The following is a 17,511-nucleotide window of genomic DNA, read 5'->3' as shown; positions in this document are numbered from 1 at the left end:
GGGGCCCCGGGGAACCTCGCCGCTGGGTAGTGGCATGGACCAGGGGGCTGCGGCCAGGAGGGTGCAGGCGGGGGCCACGGCCTGCGCCCCGCTGCCCCAGCCCAGTCCTGGAAGCCCCGCTGGTGGCCTGCTGCCTCCCCATCCCCGAGGCCCTCCCCCATCCTCCACTCCACCCCAGAGCAGTCACAGCCAGGCCACTCCTGCAGCAGCTCCAGCTTGTCCCCGCCCTTTGCCCCGGAGGCCACCCTGGCTTCTGGAGTTCCAGGGGAAGGGGGTGGGGCAGCGAGCCAGTGAGCGAGCAATCAGGGCAGTGGCCTGGTGACCCCGAGATGCGGAGGTGGCGGAGATGAGCGCCTAGTGCGTGCATCCAGCTGGTTGGGGGCCCAGAGGCCTGCAGGGATGCGTCCTCCCACGTTAGGAGCAAAGGACTGCACCTGGACCTCCAGGGGTCTCCCAGGCACCCAGGGGGGCGGGGCGCCAGTGTGGCCAGGGAGGGTCATGACCCGCGCCAGCTGGCCCGCCTGGGCCCTTCCTCCTGCTCCTGCACCGGGGCACGCGCCACCCCAAACCTCTCGGCCCCGCTGCCTCCTCCCCACACGGGTCCACCTACCTTGCAGGCCTGGTGGGCCCATCCCAGAGGCCACGGTCACCCTCTGTGCCCAAGCAGCCAGGCGGCCCCCGGGAGAGGCAGGCCCGGGCCTTCCCCTGCGGCTCCCCGCGAGTGGACTCGGCCACCAGCTTCCCGAGACGACACTCATCTGTAAACCTCTCAGTATTCAAGTTTATTTATAAAGTTACTTCCTAAAAACGTTGCACATAAATATCTAAACGAGGTTTGTCCTGCTACACGCTCGTCTGCCGCAGATCGCTCTCGGAGCAGGGGGCGGTGGGGCAGGCGCCCCGGAGGGTCCCAGCCGCGGAGAACACACCCTCCCGCGGCACCTGCTCCCCACGGCCACCTCCTGGCAGGACGGGGCTCTTGGCCTGGACTCGTGAACACGTGCAGCTGTCGCCACGCTGGGGCGGGTGGCACCTCGCAAGGGTGCCCCTGGAACCCCAAGTCGCCAGGGCTGATGCGGAGGCTCATCCAGTTAGGTTTTCATAACTGCCAGGAAGGAAGACTGCAGGAGGAAGGAGGGCGAGGCTGGGCAGCGGCCGTCCTGGGGTGGCAATGCCGGGCCCGCCAGCCCCCCCCGGCCTTCAGGGTGCCTGTGTCCCCGGGCACGGCCTGGCCCGCGGCAGCCATGGCCCTGGGAGGAGCGGGGGAGGCAGCCCCGGGGGAGCACTGGGCCCTCCCCGACCCAATCCCGCACTCACCTCCTGCAGCAGCTGCCCCAGCCTCTCCCGGCTGTGGATGGAGCGCCTGCAGGACAGAGGACACGGGAGGACACGGTAGGACACGGTAGCGGGGGCTCCCGGGGGGGCAGCGGGGGCCAGGAGGCGGCTCTCCCGGGTGCTCCTCTCCCACTGCTGCCCCGCCCGGGCAGGGGGACGGGGAGGGGGACACCAAGACCCTGTGGGCGCCCCCGGCCCGGGCCCCACCTGTCTATCCTGGTGGCGATGGTCACGGTGAAGGCCCCCTCTGTGTCTGGCAGGTAGGTGGAGGGCACAATCCTGTAGGTCCCCGCCGACAGGTGGCACAGCCGGCTCACTTCCTGGGCGTAGCAGTGCGGCACGCAGCTCAGCAGAGGCTCCTGGAGCAGCAGGCAGGGCGCGCCCGGGCCACCCCCGTCCACCGGAACCTGGGGGACACACGGGCTGACAGGGAGGCCTGTGCGGGGCTGCTGTGACCACCCGGACCGCTCTCCTCCTCGGTCGGGGGCTTCACTCCCCTCCTGAGGCTGGGATGTCGGGGTCGGGAGGAGCCGCGGCCGTCGGCCCAGATCTCCCAGGGCTCCATGCCCGGGCTGCCCTCGTCACACACCTGACCCTGACCTCCCCAGGGGGATACCTGCCACCCTGCCAAGCCAGGCTCACACGGCCTCCGACTCCTGTCAGGGGGGCAGGAGGCCCCAGAATCACCACTGCCCGGGGCTCCTTCCAGGAGTCCTGACTGGCTCCGGGCAGGTTTATCAAAGCTCCCAGACGCCCCCCAGACGCACGATGAGCCCTCCGCTCGCAGAGCACAGCAGGTCCCCCGCGGGTTCAGAAGCTTCTCGGGGACGTTCCTACCCTTCCCTCTGTCATCTGCACCCCAGCCCTCCTCAGGCGCCCACCAGGTCACGGAGCTCATTGCCCAGGGGCCCCGAGGAGGAGCACAGCGGGGCTGGAGCCACTTCCGTGCGTGCAATCTGGGCGCCTGACCTCTGCCCCCGGCACTGTGCCCGGCCCCCGCCCTGCCCCGGCTATGTGCGTCCTGCATCACCGCCGGGAGAGCAGCCGAGGCAGAGGAAGGCCTGGGGCGCCCGTGTGACGTACTGGCCGCACGTCAGCAGGGACGCACCTCCTCTCCACCCACGACAACTTTCGGTCTGAGGATCCTCGGGGCAGCTGCTCGCCGCTGTGTTGGCGGCTGGGCCCCTCCCCCTTCCTGCTCTTCCGGGGGAGCTGGTGCCGCCGCAGCCTGGTGCCCCCGCTGGTGCCCGCTGCCCGGAGGAGCAGCCCAGGGGTGGGGGGCACGGGGCACGCAGGGGGCACCTTCTGGGGGCAGAACTGACCTCGTGACACTTGTGGGCCGGGGGGGGGGGGGGTAGGCGGGGGACGTCGCTGACCTAGGACCCCAGCGAGTCACAGACTTCGTGAGACCAAGAACCGGATCCTGCAGGCGACCGGCCAGCCCGGCTGGGCCCCACGACCGAGTCCGCGCCTCTCTGGGGAGCCCGGGCGCCCGTGTGGACGCACCCCCACCGGGAGCGGGAGGAGCTTGCCTGGAAGACGTGGAAGCCGATGGGGCGGCACTGGCTGTCCTGGCAGTGCTGGCGCAGGGTGATCCGGACGCAGCGGGGGCCTGCGCCGTCAGGGACGGCGAGGGGGAAGCAGGGGTTGGTGGGGTAGGAGGCGAAGTTCCTGCTGCCCCCTGCTGTCCGGCCGATCCTCCAGGAGCCGCGCAGCTGCACAGTCTCCCACTCGCCCGCGGGCAGGGCCTCCCCAGGGCCCGGGCTCTTGGCCGCCGGCTTGATGGCGCTGCGGGAAGGACACAGCAGGGGCGCTGGCAGCGCGCTCCCCGCACCGGCCACGGACACACCCTGCCCTCCAGGAAGCCGCCCGGGCCGCGTGCCCCTTCGCTCGGCCTGGAGCCCGGCCCTGCCCCTCACCTGAGGGAGACTCTCCCACTGGAGAAGACCCGCAGCAGAAACTGCCCCGGCACGTCCTTCAGGAAGGTGCTGGGCACGGCCAGGTAGTAGCCGGGGCCGAGTTCGCAGCGGACGTGCACCTCCCGGTCGTAGGCGTGGCACACGGTGCCGGCCACGGGGGGCGTGGACAGGACCCGGGGCAGGCTGACCCGCCGCTTCTCCACCTGCACAGAGCAGCACCGTGTGCCGGGCCTCTCCGACGAGTTAACAGAGGCAAGCACCCAGACCTGGGGCCCCCGTGCGGCAGGGGCAGGGGCCGGCTCCGGCTCCAAGTGGCCACCAGCCCAGGGCTCTCCCCCCACCCTGGAGGCAGCGGCCGTCCCACACGTGCGCCCGCAAATCCTTCTGCTTTGGGAGAGACGAGACCCCCTAGATGGGGCCGTGTCCTGTGCCTCCGGCCAGTCGGCCAACGGCTGCCTTTGTCCCGTCTCCCTCTGCCCGACAGACCCGGCTGGGCCAGGCGGAGCTGGGTCTGTGGGAGCTGCAGTGGGTCTGTGACCCCAGAGCACCAGATGGGCCGGTGGGAGGCACACGAGGCTCCCGGGGGTCGCTGGTGTCTCAGCACCCAGACCCTGAGCAGGGAGCCGGGAGCCGGGGAGGGGTTACCTTCCAGATATGCAGGCCCACGGCCTGGTAGTCCTCGCCAAGGAGGCTGGCCGGGCTCCACACAGCACGCTCGTCCCCCGCCAGAGCCCGGGCCCGGCCTGCACCGGCTGCTGCGCGCACCCGGGGCCTCTGCAGGACAGCAGCAAACACCTCGCTGGGTTCCGACACCCGCAGCCAGAATTTGGGGTTGCTGGGAAAGCCGCTGTTGTTCCGACAGCCTCCTGCCGACTGCCCCCTGACCCAGGCCCCGGGCAGCTCCTGAGTGTGGCACAGCGCCTTGTCTAGGGGACCAGCGGGCATCAGCGTCAGGAAAGGGCCTTCCCGCCACGCTCACCTCCACCGGCCACGGCAGCCTATGGGGGCCACGGTCTCCCGCCACCTCCGGCTGCCTGGGACCGGAGTGCATGAAGCCACCTCTGCACGTACACAGAAGCCAGGGAGCCCAGGGCCTGGGGGTCGTGCCGGGAGCCCCAGCCCGTGCGGGGCCTCACCTGAGTAGAGACTCTGCAGGTGGCCGGCCTCCGTGATGGGGAAGCCAACGGTGACCTCGTCGAACTCCCGGAGGAACTCCTCCTCCTCCACCCAGAACTCTCCTTCCTGCAGCTGCGACAGCAACTCAGACCCGTCAGTGGGGTCCACCCGGCTCCAGCCTTCGCCCCTGGAAGGCAGCTCGGGTCAGCGGCGGCCCTCATCCCCGAGCGCGGACCGCGGGGCCCTTCCTCGGGGCGGTCACCCCTCCTTCCCCGAGGCTCCTGCCCGTGGACAGGTCTGCCCAGGCTGTGCCCGTCAGCGGGCCAACAGATGTGCCCGATCGTGTCAGACGGAGCTGCCGCCGGCCTCCCGGCTCAGGAGTGACAGTCGGATATGTGGACCTGCTGGGGTCAGCCAAGGGGCGCAGACCCCGTGCCCTCCTTTGAACCTGGTGCCCAGCGTCAGGAAGACCTGAAGGCAGAGCTGAGCACCGTAACCTGGGCACCGCTGGTCACTCGCAGGCTGACCGGGGAGCCACCATTCCGTGGCGCCCTCCAGACGGGAGCCCAGGGCCTGGGGCTCACCAGCAGGTGCCGGGGGCCTTGCGGAGACCAGCCACGCGCTGTCCTGCCAGCCGCAAACCTCCGCGGGCGCTGCAGCCCAGGCACACAGGCGGTTGGGACGGCTGTCCGCTGCACGCGGGCCCCACACCCCCCCTCCCCCACTCCCCGCCAGCAGCACAGCCCCGGGCCTCGCCCACACTCACCCCTCTCTCCAGGGCCCCTGCCAGCAGCGCCGGCCCCAGGGGTTCTGGATCCGCAGCAGCAGGATGCTCTGGCCGGCCCGCCCAGGCAGCTCCCGCACATCCGAGACCACGAAGGCGTGGAACTCCCCCAGCTCCCTGGCCCCTGGGTGAGGAACAGCGTGCTTGTCGGCAGGAGGGTCCCCGAAGCGAGCGCATGCGCAGCTGTGTCTCCTGCCCCGTGGGATGCACTAGCCCCCCGGCCTGGCCATGCCGGCGCCCAGTACCGACGGACCCCTGGGGCCCTCCTCCCGACAGCTGCGCTCAAGTGAGCTCAGAGCCACAGCACGGGACCTGGGTTGGGACCGTGGCTCAGCTGCCACAGGCCCGGTAGCTCATTCCCCAGTCAGGGCCTCGGTCCTCGCCCGGGCAGTGAGAGGCCGGCCGGTGGACCGACCAGGCGCCAGGGCCCCGGTGCAGGCCAGTTCTCAAACATGCGGCTACAAGCAGCGTCGCCAGCAGCTCCGTGACGGGCTGGCGACCACCGAGAGCATCTCCTGGCGAGGCCGGCCGGAGGGAAGGCTGGAGGCCCCAGAGGGGAATCAATTGCACCTGCCCAGGCCCTGGGACAAACCATGCGGAAGCGGAGGGGCCCCACCTGGGGGAGAGTGTGGTCTAGAAAGGAGAAGAACCCGAGGGACGCTGTAGCCACCACCCTGGGTGACTGCCCGGCTCCCCCGCCCCGGGACACCTCAGTGGGATCCAGCTGAGCGCCAGCAACCTCCTCTCGGCCTGGGCGTCTGCAAAGCCCGGGGTGCTGAGAATCAGCCCTGCCCATCCCAGGGGCCACGGACGCTGACCCTCAGGGGAAGCATCGATGCTGCGTCCGGCACGTCAGCACGGCCCTCTGCGGGCGGCCCTCGCCTCCCAAACGGGGTGGTGGACCCAAGCCGCACAGCCTTAGCTGCACACGTGTCCATTTATCTCCGTGTCTGTGTTCTTGGGCCCTAAGCTCTGTTACGAACGTCATTCTAAATGTGAGCTGTTACGCGTCAAGACGTTCAGTAACGTGAGGAACCGAAAAAACCTTAACTGTCGGGCGTTAAGGGAAAGAGCAAGAAAACACGGCAGCTCCACCAGGAACCAGGTGCCGACGGTGTACAGAGCACCTGACCAAGCGGCACGTCGTGCAAGAGGTGACATGCACACCTGTTCGTGGAAACCCAGAGGTCCACGGAAAGTCAAAACAGCTGTTTGTGTGGCGTTTTTCTTTCGACAAACTCCAACGAGCATGAACATCCCTGAACTGAAAACCTGAGCATTGACTTCGGCAGGTAACAGGTGGGGGAGAGGTGCAGCCACCCCATCTCCTAGAGTCCGTGGGGACGGCTGCTGTGGCACAGGCTCGGCCTCACCCTACTGGTGAGTTGGGGAGAAAGGACAAAAGGTCAAGGGAAAGAGGGAGCCTCCCTCTGGAGGAGGACGGGTGGCAGGGGAAGGTCGCACGCCAGACACCAGCTGCGCAGGACAAGCGTCTTGTTTCCCCCTGGCTATGGGGGGACCCAGAGAACAAGCCCGTGGCCCCGGCCCCCGCCTTACCTGCTCTGGGGCTGAGCACCGAGCAGCTTATCAGACAGCGGTCCTTGAGGCTGAGCAGCTGCCGGCAAGTCCTGTGCTCCGAGCCGCCAGGCCCAGCCTGTTGGCCACTGGTTCTCGCCAAGTCCTTCAGGTTCCACCTTTCCGCCAGGCCACCGGTGAGGTCCACCAGGGCATCCGCCACCTGCCCTGCCCACAGGTGCTCATAGGACCCATAGACCCTAGGAAGACAACCACAGGAGTGAGCCTCGGGCACTGGGGCACGGCGCCGCCTGTCTTCCAGCCCTGCGTCTGCAACACCCCAAATCAGCTCACCCCCTACTTGAGTCGCTCTTTACTCCTGCCTCGTCCTCACCAGGAAGGGACAACACCTGACCCTCAAAGGCCGTATGGCCCAGCGGCCCAGCAACGCCCTGCGGCCTCCAGCACAGACACAAGCGCGAGGCGGTGTGGGGCGCCGGGCTGTGAACACCCGCTCCTCCACCCTGGCCGTGGACGGAGGCGCACCAACGTCGCCGCAGCCCCGCCATCAGCGAGTGCGGTGCGGCCTCCTCGGGAAGGCTGCGCAATGCACTCGAGGAGGGAAGTGTTGCGATTCAGACCCAGGGTGAGGGTCTCGGTCTCAGGCAGGACAATAAACAAGCACTGAGACCCGCGTGGCTTCGCTCCTCCCACGGTTTGCAGTGGTGAGCGATGCACATCCTCTCTCTGGAGGTGACGGCTCCACGCCCAGCTGTGAAGCGAGGGCAGGGAAAGGGGGAGCGGGCGGGGGGAGACGCAACACGGGCCACGTCTCAGACTTCCTGCCTCGGGACCGGTAGCCCCACCCCAGGCCTGGCTGCCAGGTCCCTGGAACGGACGGGGGCGCCGCAGCCCAGGGAGATGGCAGACGTGCTCCCCAGGCCCCCGCCCCCCCAGCCTCCGGCACGCGTACTTGGCGTAGACCTTCTCCAGTAAGGGAAGCCAGAACACATCCTCTCTCTGGCACCGGGAGAAGCAGAGTCTCCCTGCAAGACAAGGCAGACGGTCATCTATGGTCACCTCCACCCAGCGTCCAAATTGCCAAACTCGACAGGTAAAGGAGCCGCGGTACGTTTGGTCACACCAGCTCGGCTGTCCTGGAGGAAAGACCTACCACGCACAGGGAGAGGCAAAAGGAGGGCATGAGAGACAACGCACGCGGTGCTTCCCAAGCATCGTCATCGGAGCCGCTGCGCGGTACCCGCTGTTCCACCGGGGGCCCTACTCTGATGGACACCCGGACGTCAGTGTCTGTGCGCAACCCAACTGTCACGCAGGAAACAGACTTTTCAATACAACACGTCGGGACCACGAGAGGGAGCCAAGTGTGTCCAAAAGCTTAAAGCCAACCATGATGTCCTACGGACCCAATAAGGTCTCGACCCGAATCTGAAACAAATGTGACTTCCATAGGCAGTTCTCCACGGGGCGGGCCACACGCGGCGGTCACAGCGCCCCCCAGCTGCAGGCCGGTGCCTCGGGGACTCTGCCAGCACCTGGGTCCCAGGTGGTCACTGCAGGCTCTGGTGTTCTGGCCCCACAGCAAGCAGCGCTGGCTTTGCACCCAGACAGACTATCTGGTCCCGGCCCTGCAGCTGACTAGCTAGGACCACGGTAACAAGGGCTTTAGGGCCCTCGTTTGTAAGCAAAGGGCAAGGCCAGCGAGGCCTGTGAGAGCGAAGGCCAACAACTGTGGTGCTGAGCAGGGCCTGGGGACTTGGGAGTAGCTGTCAACGCTGCCGCCCTCGTCTACCAAGTAGCAGCCAAATGCAAAGTTGTGACTGCTCCTGGGGAAGCGGCCTGAGCAGGCCTTTATACCTCTGCTGGCTGCCTGGCACCTAGCACGGTTTTAATCACCTTTTGCCAACTTAGACTCAAAACTCTTTAAAAAAAAAACCAACTAGCTAAGGAAACTTACTCCAACCCAGGGGCATTGGACTCCTCAGCCAACCCTGCCCTACTCTAGGCTGGCGTGCTCCTCTTTGCCTCCCAAATGCTCCACCTGCACCAGAACCCAGGGCTCAGGAGGGCAGAGCAGAGCAGAAAGCACGGGCACTGGAGCCCTGGGGACCCGCGGACAGCGTCTGCACCTCGGAGGCCCTGCGGCCCCGAGCAGAGCTCCCTCTTCCCAGCAGCCACGCCGGGCAACTGCAGCACAACCCACAGAGCAGGAGCTGCAGCTGCCCTGCCTCTTGCTTCCTTCCTGTGTGGTGCAGACAGGAAGGCCGCCCCGCCAGATACCTGGTCCAGGAGGTACTGGCTCTTCTGCAGGGCGGCGCAGGCACACAGGAGCCAGCAGTCTCCCAGCAGCCCTTGCTTCACCTGTCCCTCCTGCGGGTTATCTGCAAACAGCCGCGGCGTGGCACAAATCTCCTGAAACAAAGCACATCACCCAGTTACATCCCGTCTAAAAATAAGAACACAGGATCTAGGTGACAGGCACTGGGGATGAGCCTTTGTGGCCCACGTAGCCTGAGAGGGGAGGGGGAGCAGCTGGCCTCTGGCAGCCACGATGTCAGCCCTCCTGGGGCAAAAGCCCAGCTCTGGATGAATCCCACCACCCCTTTCTCGAAAGAGCTAGCCGTGGCCCTAGACAACAGTTTTGATTTAAATTCATAACACCAAAGCCCAGATGGGTCCTCTGGAGTGCTGGAGATCGGCTCACTCCCCCCACCCCCAGGGTACTTTGTACCTTCCCCTTTCTCCCTCTTCTGCTCACTTCCATGCCCCGCCCCTGCCTGGTCCACACCCCAGGAGCTAGGGACCTTGCTAAGGACCTTGCTGGAAGCTCGCTCAGAAGCGGCCCCACCTGACCCCCTCTCCTGCCTTCAGAGGTTCCCCGACCCCCTCTGTCTCCCACCCCTGCAGGGAGAATTGCATCAGCAGAAGACAGAGCCAGAGCCCCGCGCTCTGTAAGGGACTATCCCCTGCAGTACTTCCTCTGGAGGCTCCCTTTGCTGACAGACTTCTTGAAAGAACAGCCCTTCCTTCCTACCTCTGTCCTCCCTCCCTCCTGCTCACTCAGCACAGTCACCTGCCAGCATCAGAACAGTGGGTCCTGGTGCAGCCACTCTGGAAAAGTGTGGAGGTTCCTCAAAGAGTCAAAAATAGACCTGTCCTACGACCCAGCAATTGCACTGTTGGGGATTTACCCCAAAGATACAGATGCAGTGAAACGCCGGGACACCTGCACCCCGATGTTTCTAGCAGCAATGTCCACAAGAGCCAAACTGTGGAAGGAGCCTCGGTGTCCATCGACAGATGAATGGATAAAGATGATGTGGTTTATGTATACAACGGAATATTCCTCAGCCATTAGAAATGACAAATACCCACCATTTGCTTCGACGTGGATGGACCTGGAGGGTATTATGCTAAGTGAAGTAAGTCAATCGGAGAAGGACAAACATTATATGGTCTCATTCATTTGGGGAATATAAATAATAGCGAAAAGGAATAAAGCGGAAAGGAGAGAAAATGAGTGAGAAATATCAGAAAGGGAGACAGAACATCAAGACTCCTAACTCTGGGAAACGAACTAGGGGTGGTGGAAGGGGAGGTGGGCGGGGGGTGGGGGTGACTGGGTGATGGGCACTGAGGGGGGCACTTGCCGGGATGAGCACTGGGTGTTATGCTATATGTTGCCAAATTGAACTCCAATTAAAAAAAAATTAAAAATTAAAAAAAAAAAAAAAAAAAAAAGAACAGCGGGCGCCCGTGCACGCCCCACAGGCCGCGTCTTGGCTCCCATGGCTGCACGTGACCCGGGCTGTCCTTCCACCCCCCTGCCTGCGGCTTCTCGCCACCTGCCGGGGCCCCCCTTGAACCCGCTGGTCCCCTCAAGGCTTGCCTCCAGGCCGTCTCTTCTCCAGACCCACGTTCTCCCGGGATACTCGGGGCCCAGGCCCCAAGGCCCCGTTACGGTCCCGGTGCCCAGATGGAGCCTCCAGCCCTGGGCTTCCCGAGTGCCCGACCCTCCTGCCCACCTGTCTGCTGGCAGCTCTGCCTGCACCTGTGAGAGCAAACCCGAGACGACCACCCCCAGCGCCCCAGCGCCCCAGCGCCCGCCAGTGTCCCCCCAGCTCTTGCAGGCTCAGCTCTGGAACCGTCCCTGACCCTCGCATCATCCCCTCTGCTTGCAACCGGCCACTGAAGCTCGCCAGCTCCGCTCCAAACGGCTCCTGGAGCCCATCCGCGGCTCGGGGCCTGCGCCTTTCCCCGGGGTCAGCCGGGGTCAGCCCGCTCCCGGCCGGCAGGAACGACGAGCTCCGTGGCCGCAGGCCCGCGCACGCCTCCGCCGCTAAACCCTCCGACCGCCCCACACTGCGCCCCGAATGCACGTTCCACGCCCGCTGCACCGGCTCGGCCCCTGCGGGCCTTGCTCGGCGGAGAACGCGCTTCCGGAGACGCCCACGCGCCCCGGGCCGGGGGACCCCTGCGCCGCCGCCTCCCACGTTCACGCGTGAAAGCGCGGGCGCAGGTCCGCGGCAGCCGGGCCCTCCCGGGGCGGGCGGGGTCACGGGCGGCTCCCAGGGACCCCCCACCTGAGGCCGCCTCCACGTGATGTCCTCGCGGAACTGGGCCAGCGGCGTGGAGAAGCTGGACAAGAGCGAGGAGTCCGAGGCGGGGAAGTCGGCGTCCCGGAACAGCTCCCTGGCCGGCGCCCGCATCCCGCGCCCCGGCTCCCATGGGCGGCCCCGGGAGGAGCGCGCCCGCCCGGTCGCCGCGGTAACCGCCGGGCCACGTGACGCAGCGGCGCGCTCGCGCGAGAGCGGCGGAAACGCGAGCTCCCGGGGGGCGTGGCTCCCCAGCCCGGCTCTCGCGAGACCGCGCCGCCGTCGCCCCGGCTGCGCGAGAATGTCCCCGGGCGGCGTCCGGGAAGGGACCGCGGTCGCAGCTCAGCCCGCGCAGGCCGGCGGGACTCGCGTCCTCGTGTCCTCCAGTCCGGCGTCGGGCCGCCCGGACTGGCGGGCTCCCGGGGCTGAAGAGGCCTCCTGGGCCGAGGTCCGGGCGCGGACTACAGGTCCCAGCATGCCGCGCCGCCTCCCAGAATGCGCCGCTGCTTCCGGCGCGCGGCGGCCGCGCAGCCTGTCGGGGGAGGAGCCGGGGAGGCGGCGGCGGCGGGCGGGGCCGAGGGCTGGGCGGCCGGGGACGCTGTCCCGAGGCCGGCGGAGACCGGACGCACCGGACCCTGCGCGGGGCAGGGGGGAGGCTGCGGCGGACGGCGGGGCAGGCAGCGACGTGCTGGACGTGCTGCGGGGGCGACGGCGCGGCTCTGGCCGCCTGCCTGCGTGCTCCCGGGGCCGCCCGAGCCGCCGCTTCCTGCTTCCCGGGGTCGGACGGCGGCCAGCGGAGGCCGGGTGTCTGTCCGCCCCGCCCCCGCCGCAGCCACGCCCCCGCCGCAGCCACGCCCCCGCCGCAGCCACGCCCCCGCCGCAGCCACGCCCCCGCCGCAGCCACGCCCCCGCCGCAGCCACGCCCCCGCCGCAGCGGTCTGTCTGCACGGACACCCCTCCCCCTCCTCCCTCTCTCTTCCCCCCTCCCTCCTCTCCCTGCGTCCCCCTCCCCTTCCCCCTCCCTACTCCCTCCCTCACCTTCAGTCCTCCTCCTTCCTCCTTCTCCCCCTCCCCCCTCCCTCCTCCCTCCCACCTCCCCCTCCCCCTCCCTCCCTCCTCCCTCCCCCCTCCTCCTTCCCTCCTCCCTCCTGAGCGGGCCTGCAGCCGGAAGCTCCAGCTGGAGTCACAGGGTCACCCCCCAGCCGTTTGGGGAGCCTGAGGTTCTAGGAAGGGCCGCGTGGGTCAGCAGCGGTCTCTGGGAGGCCCGGCTCCGCGCCGCTCCACCTTCCGAGGCGGGGCTGCCCTGGGTGCTCGGCACTGCTGGGCCCGGGGGCTGCGCAGTGGCTACAGGGCGTCCGGAGAGGCCCGGGCCCTGCTGCAGGTCGGGGTCCTGAAGGCGAGCGCTGAGGTTCCTCCTGCCCCGGATGCCGGGCGGTCCCCTGCGCAACACGCCCGGGTGCTAGCCGCAGGTCGGGCCCAGCCCAGCCACCCCGGCTCTAGGGGCCCTCGCGGGGCCTGGCGGCGTCGGGGGCTGGCCGGGACCCAGGTGTCCCTTCTGCAGCCGCACATCTCTTCCCCGTTCAGCGGGCAGTAAGCAGGCACCGCCTTCTGGTGGGGACGCGGACACGAGACACTGGTGTCCTGCCCACACGTCCCCCAGGCCCCGGGGGGAGCTCAGGGCACCGGGGCTGCACCCGAGACTGCCCCCTCCACTAGGCCCCGCGCGCCCCTGACGCTGCCTGGCCAGCCGGAGCCCGACGCAGGTGAGCAGCAGAAGGCATCTGGGGAGCCAGGCCTCGCCCGCGCAGGGCCAGTGTCCACCAGGAGCGAGGGCCCCGTCCGAGCCGAGGGACGCAGGAACAGCCCTCCGGGGGGCCGTGGGACTTCCCCGCCGCCTGCCTGGGGCACGCCGGGCGCCAGCCCTTGGAGGCGGCCTTGGCTGCCAGCGCGTGGGGACGTGGTCGTAGGAACTGCTGTGGTCGGCTCATGACCACTGGGGAACATGCCGGAGGCCACGTACGGAGACCCCAGAGTGCAAAGACGAGGACCCCGATGACGTCCCGAGCCCCTGAGCCCGTCCCTCGGATCGTCCGCCTTGGGATTCTGGGTCCTAGGTCGCAAACACAGCCGTGCAGCCCGAGGAAACTTTGACTCCTTCGTGTAAGGATCGTGCGGAGCCCCGTAACTCCACACTGCCGCGTGTCAGGTTGCCCCAGGCCTGGGCCCTGATCACGTCGCGGTTCCCATGGGCCGGGGATGTGCCTGCAGCGCCCACGGAGGGTCTCGGGATGGCAAGGTGTCGGCCCGGACCCGCTGCAGGGGGGAGCTTTGTGGAGCTGCTTGGTGGCAGCTGGCGTCTCCCAGAGCGAGGGAGGGGAGTGGCAGCCGCCGTGGTTGGGGGTGCACCTGGGGTGTCCTGCTGTCGTTTCCTCGACGGCCCCTTCACTGGGAGGGAGCCCCGGCGCAGCCCCCCGCTCCCAGCAGAGAAGCTGCGAGCACACACTAAGGACCCTGGGGGGGGGGCATGTGCAGGGACTGGAGGAGCCGCTTGGGGGCCTGTGGAGGGTGGGGAGGGGGTGGTGGCCCGGGGCTCCCACTACCGGGGTCCCGTGCTGTGGGGTGGGCCGGGAGGAGGTCTTCGGGCCCACGGTGGGAGGGCGAACCAGAGACCCAGGTTTTGAACCAGCGAAGGACGAAGATTTAGAATCTTTGGAGGTGCTCGGGCACTGGTCACAGGGTCACGGGTCACAGGAGTCGGGGAGGGGGTGCCGCAGGACGGTGGTGCCAAGCGAGGCCGCCCGGGGGAGCTGCGGAACTGGGAGAAGGACTGGCTTAGGTCCCCGCGGTTTCGGGAGGTCACGGGACTCCCAGCAAGAGAACCGGCTTTGTTCAGGGACGTGCCGTGACTTGGGCTGGCGGTTCTCAGTTCCGCCGCGGGCCTCAGTCACAGGCCAGGTTGTGGCCCACGGAGCCGCGCCGGCCCCGGGTCCCCCCCAGCAGCCAGAGGGGGGCCCAGCGTCCTGGTCCCGCGGGCCGCGGGGCACCTGCTCCTGGGCGAGGCCGTGTCCGGGACTCTCCAGAAGTGGGAAGCTGTGGGGGGAGGTCCCGCGGCGGGCAGGACGGGCAGGAGCAGCCTCCCCCGGGGCCACCCCAGCGCTGACGCTGCCCGGGACTCGGAGGGACGGCGGACAGCCAGGCGGCCACCCAGCGGGTCCCTGAGCCCACAGCACTCTAAGGTCCCCTGAGCGAGGGTGCTCCCGGCTGCTCTTGGCCTCTGCATCAGCCGCCAAGCCCTGGAATAGGGGACCACGCAAAGTGCGTGGCCGGCCCCGCAGGGTGGGGGGGTGGTCGGTGAGGGCCTGGGCCGCGGGGGGCGGTCAGCAAGACACCGTCAGGGAGCACGGACTGCGTGGAGTGGGCGACGGTGGGAAGTTGGGTCTCCCGTTCCCCCGCTGGAAGGTTCCAGCTGAAGGACCTCCCGGCGGGGCTGGGACGGGGCCACGGTCGGTTCCCCTAGAGAAGCGGGTCGCGCTCCTCTGAGACACGGCGTGGAGTCTGCGTGGTCCTCGCACATCCCAGAGGCACGTGTCACTGTCCTGTGTTAGGACCAGGAGCCTGAGCTTCAAAGGGAGGAGGTGGAGGGCTGGGAGGGCCGCCCCGAGGTGGGGGTGGGGGGCACACGGGGGCGCCCCAGGCCCGGCAGGCCCGGGCACTCTGCTCACTGCAGCACAGGCTCGGATCCTTCCCCGGTGATGTAAATTGATTTTTTTTTTCAAATAAAGATAATACCAGCTCCTAATAGGAACGTGCCCCCCAAGTACTGCTCTGGAGCCTTCCTCGTGCCGCGTTCCAGCCCAGGAAGCTTCCCCGCACTGATCTCTCTCCTGAGTTTTCTTTCCTTTTTGAGGGGCAGGGGGTGCCTCTATCCTCGCGATGGCTCCCTAAAACCACTCCCGAGCCGCCGGGCGGTTCTCTCCCGTAGGCCCCGGCGTGCCGCAGGAGCGGGCCCGTTTCACGGCGGACGTCAGGCCCCGGCGGGGCTAAGATCCACGCTCCACGGGCTGTGACGTCCTCTCCGACCACTCGGCTTGTCCCCTCGGGTGCTGACCCTCCCGTCCCCGTGGTGGCCGGTCCAGCATCGTCGTTAGACCTGAGGTTCTGCCCCGAGCACCTGCCTTAGGAGAGGGACCTACCCCGGGGAGTCCCCGAGAGAGTGGGGAGCACCGGGGACAGGCTGGCCCGCCCAGGACACGGCCCGAGGTACCCGAGGACCTGGAGGGGCTCCCGGCAGCCTGGGGCACCGCACACAAGCCCACGGCCACCCTCCTGCTGTCCTCAAGTGTCCCCTCTCCTCACGGCCCCACCAGAGCCCATGCTCTAGGCCACTGCCGGCCCCTTTCTGGACATCACTCCACCTGCCCGACTGCTCCCTTCTCTGTCCCCCAAATGCTGCTGTGTTCCAGCGTCTGCCCTCAGCCCCGCGGTGGGTGCGACTGCCACTCGTCACTCCCTTGCGTGCACGTGGTGGGAGAGGCTGTGCGTCCCCAGCGCGTGTCCTTGGCCTGGCCGGCATGAGCCCCTCCACGGCTCTCGCTTATCTCTGGCCAAGTGCCTGGAATGTTCCAGATGTGCCCTCCTTCGTCAGCACGGGTGGGCCCTGAGGAGCCACGGTGACGGGATCCCCACCCCGCCGCCCGCCCGCAGCACGAATGAGAAACAGCCCTCGTTCAAAACGCGGATCTCACAGGGGTTGTGGCCGGACCGTGACTTAGCCCATGGCCCGGAAAGCCGCCCCGGGGAGGGTGCCGTGGCCTGGGGCTGGCGGGGCCGGGACCGGAAGCCGGGATGTGGCCACGGTGTCACGCGGTGGCGAGGCCCGGCGGGGGCGGTGACTCACAGGGCAGCTGGTGCGCGAGAGCCCGGGGCTGGCCGGCGCAGGCAGCGTCGAACAAGACGCGACAAGGGGGAGCCGGGTCGGGCGGGATCCCGGTGCCACGCTGTGGGGAACGGGGGTCCGAGGCCAGGGATGCGGGGGCTGCAGGACTGGGAGCGGGGCAGCGGGGGGCCAGGCCAGGCTGCCGCCGGGGCAGTGCTGGGGACGTGGCCGTCGCCCCCCTCATGGCAGGGGGTGCACCCAGAGGCCCCCCCCCGGGAGGCCCGTGGCCGCAGAGCTGCGGGCGAGTCTGAGACCAGGGCCCGGGGCCGGAGAGGCCAGGGCAGCTGGGCCCAGGGATGGCCTCCTGAGGCCCGGTGGACCCGCTCTCGCGGGGGCCGTGCAGGGCGCTAGGGCAGGACTGCGGGGCGCCCCGGGTGCCCCCCTCAGGGTTGCTGCTGCAGTGCCCGGGCCTGCTCCCTGCATGGCGGGGCGTGGCCTCCAGGTCACAAGATCCTGGGCTCCGCGGGCCCCGCTTAGCCCTGGCGCCAGCCCCGCCATCCCGGGGACCCTGGCGTCCTGACCGTGTGGGGCCGGGCCGTCTCCCAGGACGAGGGCTCTGGAGCACAGAGCAGCTGACGGGATGTGGGTTACCTGGCGGCGGGGCGTGGGGGCGGGTTCTCCCCCCACCCTCCCGCCCCGGGTACAGTGGGGCTCTGGGCCTGGGCCCAGCCGGCGGCTGAGCGGGCCTGTCCTCTCCTGGCCCCGCGTGAGGCCATGATCCGACCTGGGCGCTGCCCCGTCGGCTGGGTGGTGCGGGATCGTGAGCCTGGACCCAGCCTTGGTCTCAGAGGCTGCCTCACTCCCACCGCCCGCCACCCGTCACCCAGTCGTCCCCTGGGGACCTCCAAGTGGAGGCCCGGCCTCACTCCCTCCTCCGGGCCCCCCATGCCCGTCACCTCTGCTGCACCTGTTGCTAGTGGTTGTTCTCAGCCCCCTGCCCTTGGTCATCCCAAACTGGCCGCCACCACGCACCCCTGCCTTCACCCCAGCCTGGGATGGGGGCCGCTGCTGAGGAGGGCCCAGAGCGAGCATGGTGACAAGTGGCCTCCTCTGCTGTGGTGTTCGAGGGTCAGCGGGGAAGGAGCAGAGGGCCCAGGGCCCAGGGAGGGCGGGGCGGCTGCTGCAGGGAAGGACCTGGGGCCTCTGAGGGCAGAGCTGGGAGTGGCCAGAGCGCAGAGGGACGGCCTTCAGCCCCTCGGCACCGGTCGGAGGACAGGCCCTGCACGCTCCAGACCCCAGCGCCGGGGAGCCCAGTGCACGCGGAAGATGCGGGTGAACAGGCCGGGAGGC

The 17,511-nt window shown here is 68.5% G+C and overlaps 1 protein-coding gene across 4 annotated transcripts; it reads right to left on the bottom strand.

Annotated features, from left to right (window-relative positions):
- Positions 1-759: 759 nt before the first annotated feature.
- Positions 760-11,491, bottom strand: CAPN10 (calpain 10). Of its 4 annotated transcripts, XM_025463692.3 has the most exons (13): positions 9,764-9,786; positions 8,971-9,102; positions 7,643-7,715; positions 7,024-7,441; positions 6,712-6,929; positions 5,137-5,278; positions 4,391-4,557; positions 3,900-4,180; positions 3,255-3,457; positions 2,868-3,123; positions 1,543-1,742; positions 1,318-1,363; positions 760-1,121 (listed from the first exon to the last, which is right to left on the bottom strand). In XM_025463692.3, exons 4-13 carry the CDS (start codon positions 7,236-7,238, stop codon positions 1,092-1,094), a joined length of 1,758 nt encoding a protein of 585 aa, XP_025319477.1. In that variant the 5' UTR covers positions 7,239-7,441; positions 7,643-7,715; positions 8,971-9,102; positions 9,764-9,786; the 3' UTR covers positions 760-1,091. The 4 variants fall into 4 exon arrangements, with proteins under 4 accessions (XP_025319477.1, XP_025319475.1, XP_025319478.1 ...); XM_025463690.3 differs by lacking the exons at positions 7,024-7,441; positions 9,764-9,786 and adding an exon at positions 11,274-11,490 and having other exon boundaries at positions 7,643-7,839; XM_025463693.3 differs by lacking the exons at positions 3,900-4,180; positions 7,024-7,441; positions 9,764-9,786 and adding an exon at positions 11,274-11,491 and having other exon boundaries at positions 4,391-4,502; positions 7,643-7,839.
- Positions 11,492-17,511: the final 6,020 nt, after the last annotated feature.

The sequence above is a fragment of the Canis lupus genome, chromosome 25, assembly GCF_003254725.2.
Source record: "Canis lupus dingo isolate Sandy chromosome 25, ASM325472v2, whole genome shotgun sequence".
Lineage (NCBI taxonomy): Eukaryota > Metazoa > Chordata > Mammalia > Carnivora > Canidae > Canis > Canis lupus.
This window is presented reverse-complemented; position numbering and strand designations above follow the sequence as displayed.

Coding starts and splice junctions, on each gene's coding strand:
- CAPN10 (XM_025463690.3), bottom strand. CDS start 11,399: ATGCGGGCGCCGGCCAGGGAGCTGTTCCGGGACGCCGACTTCCCCGCC. Junction 7,840..8,970: donor GCCAGTACCTCCTGGACCAG/GTATCTGGCGGG, acceptor TGTGCGTGGTAG/GTCTTTCCTCCAGGACAGCC. Junction 1,122..1,317: donor TGGGGCAGCTGCTGCAGGAG/GTGAGTGCGGGA, acceptor TTCCTCCTGCAG/TCTTCCTTCCTGGCAGTTAT.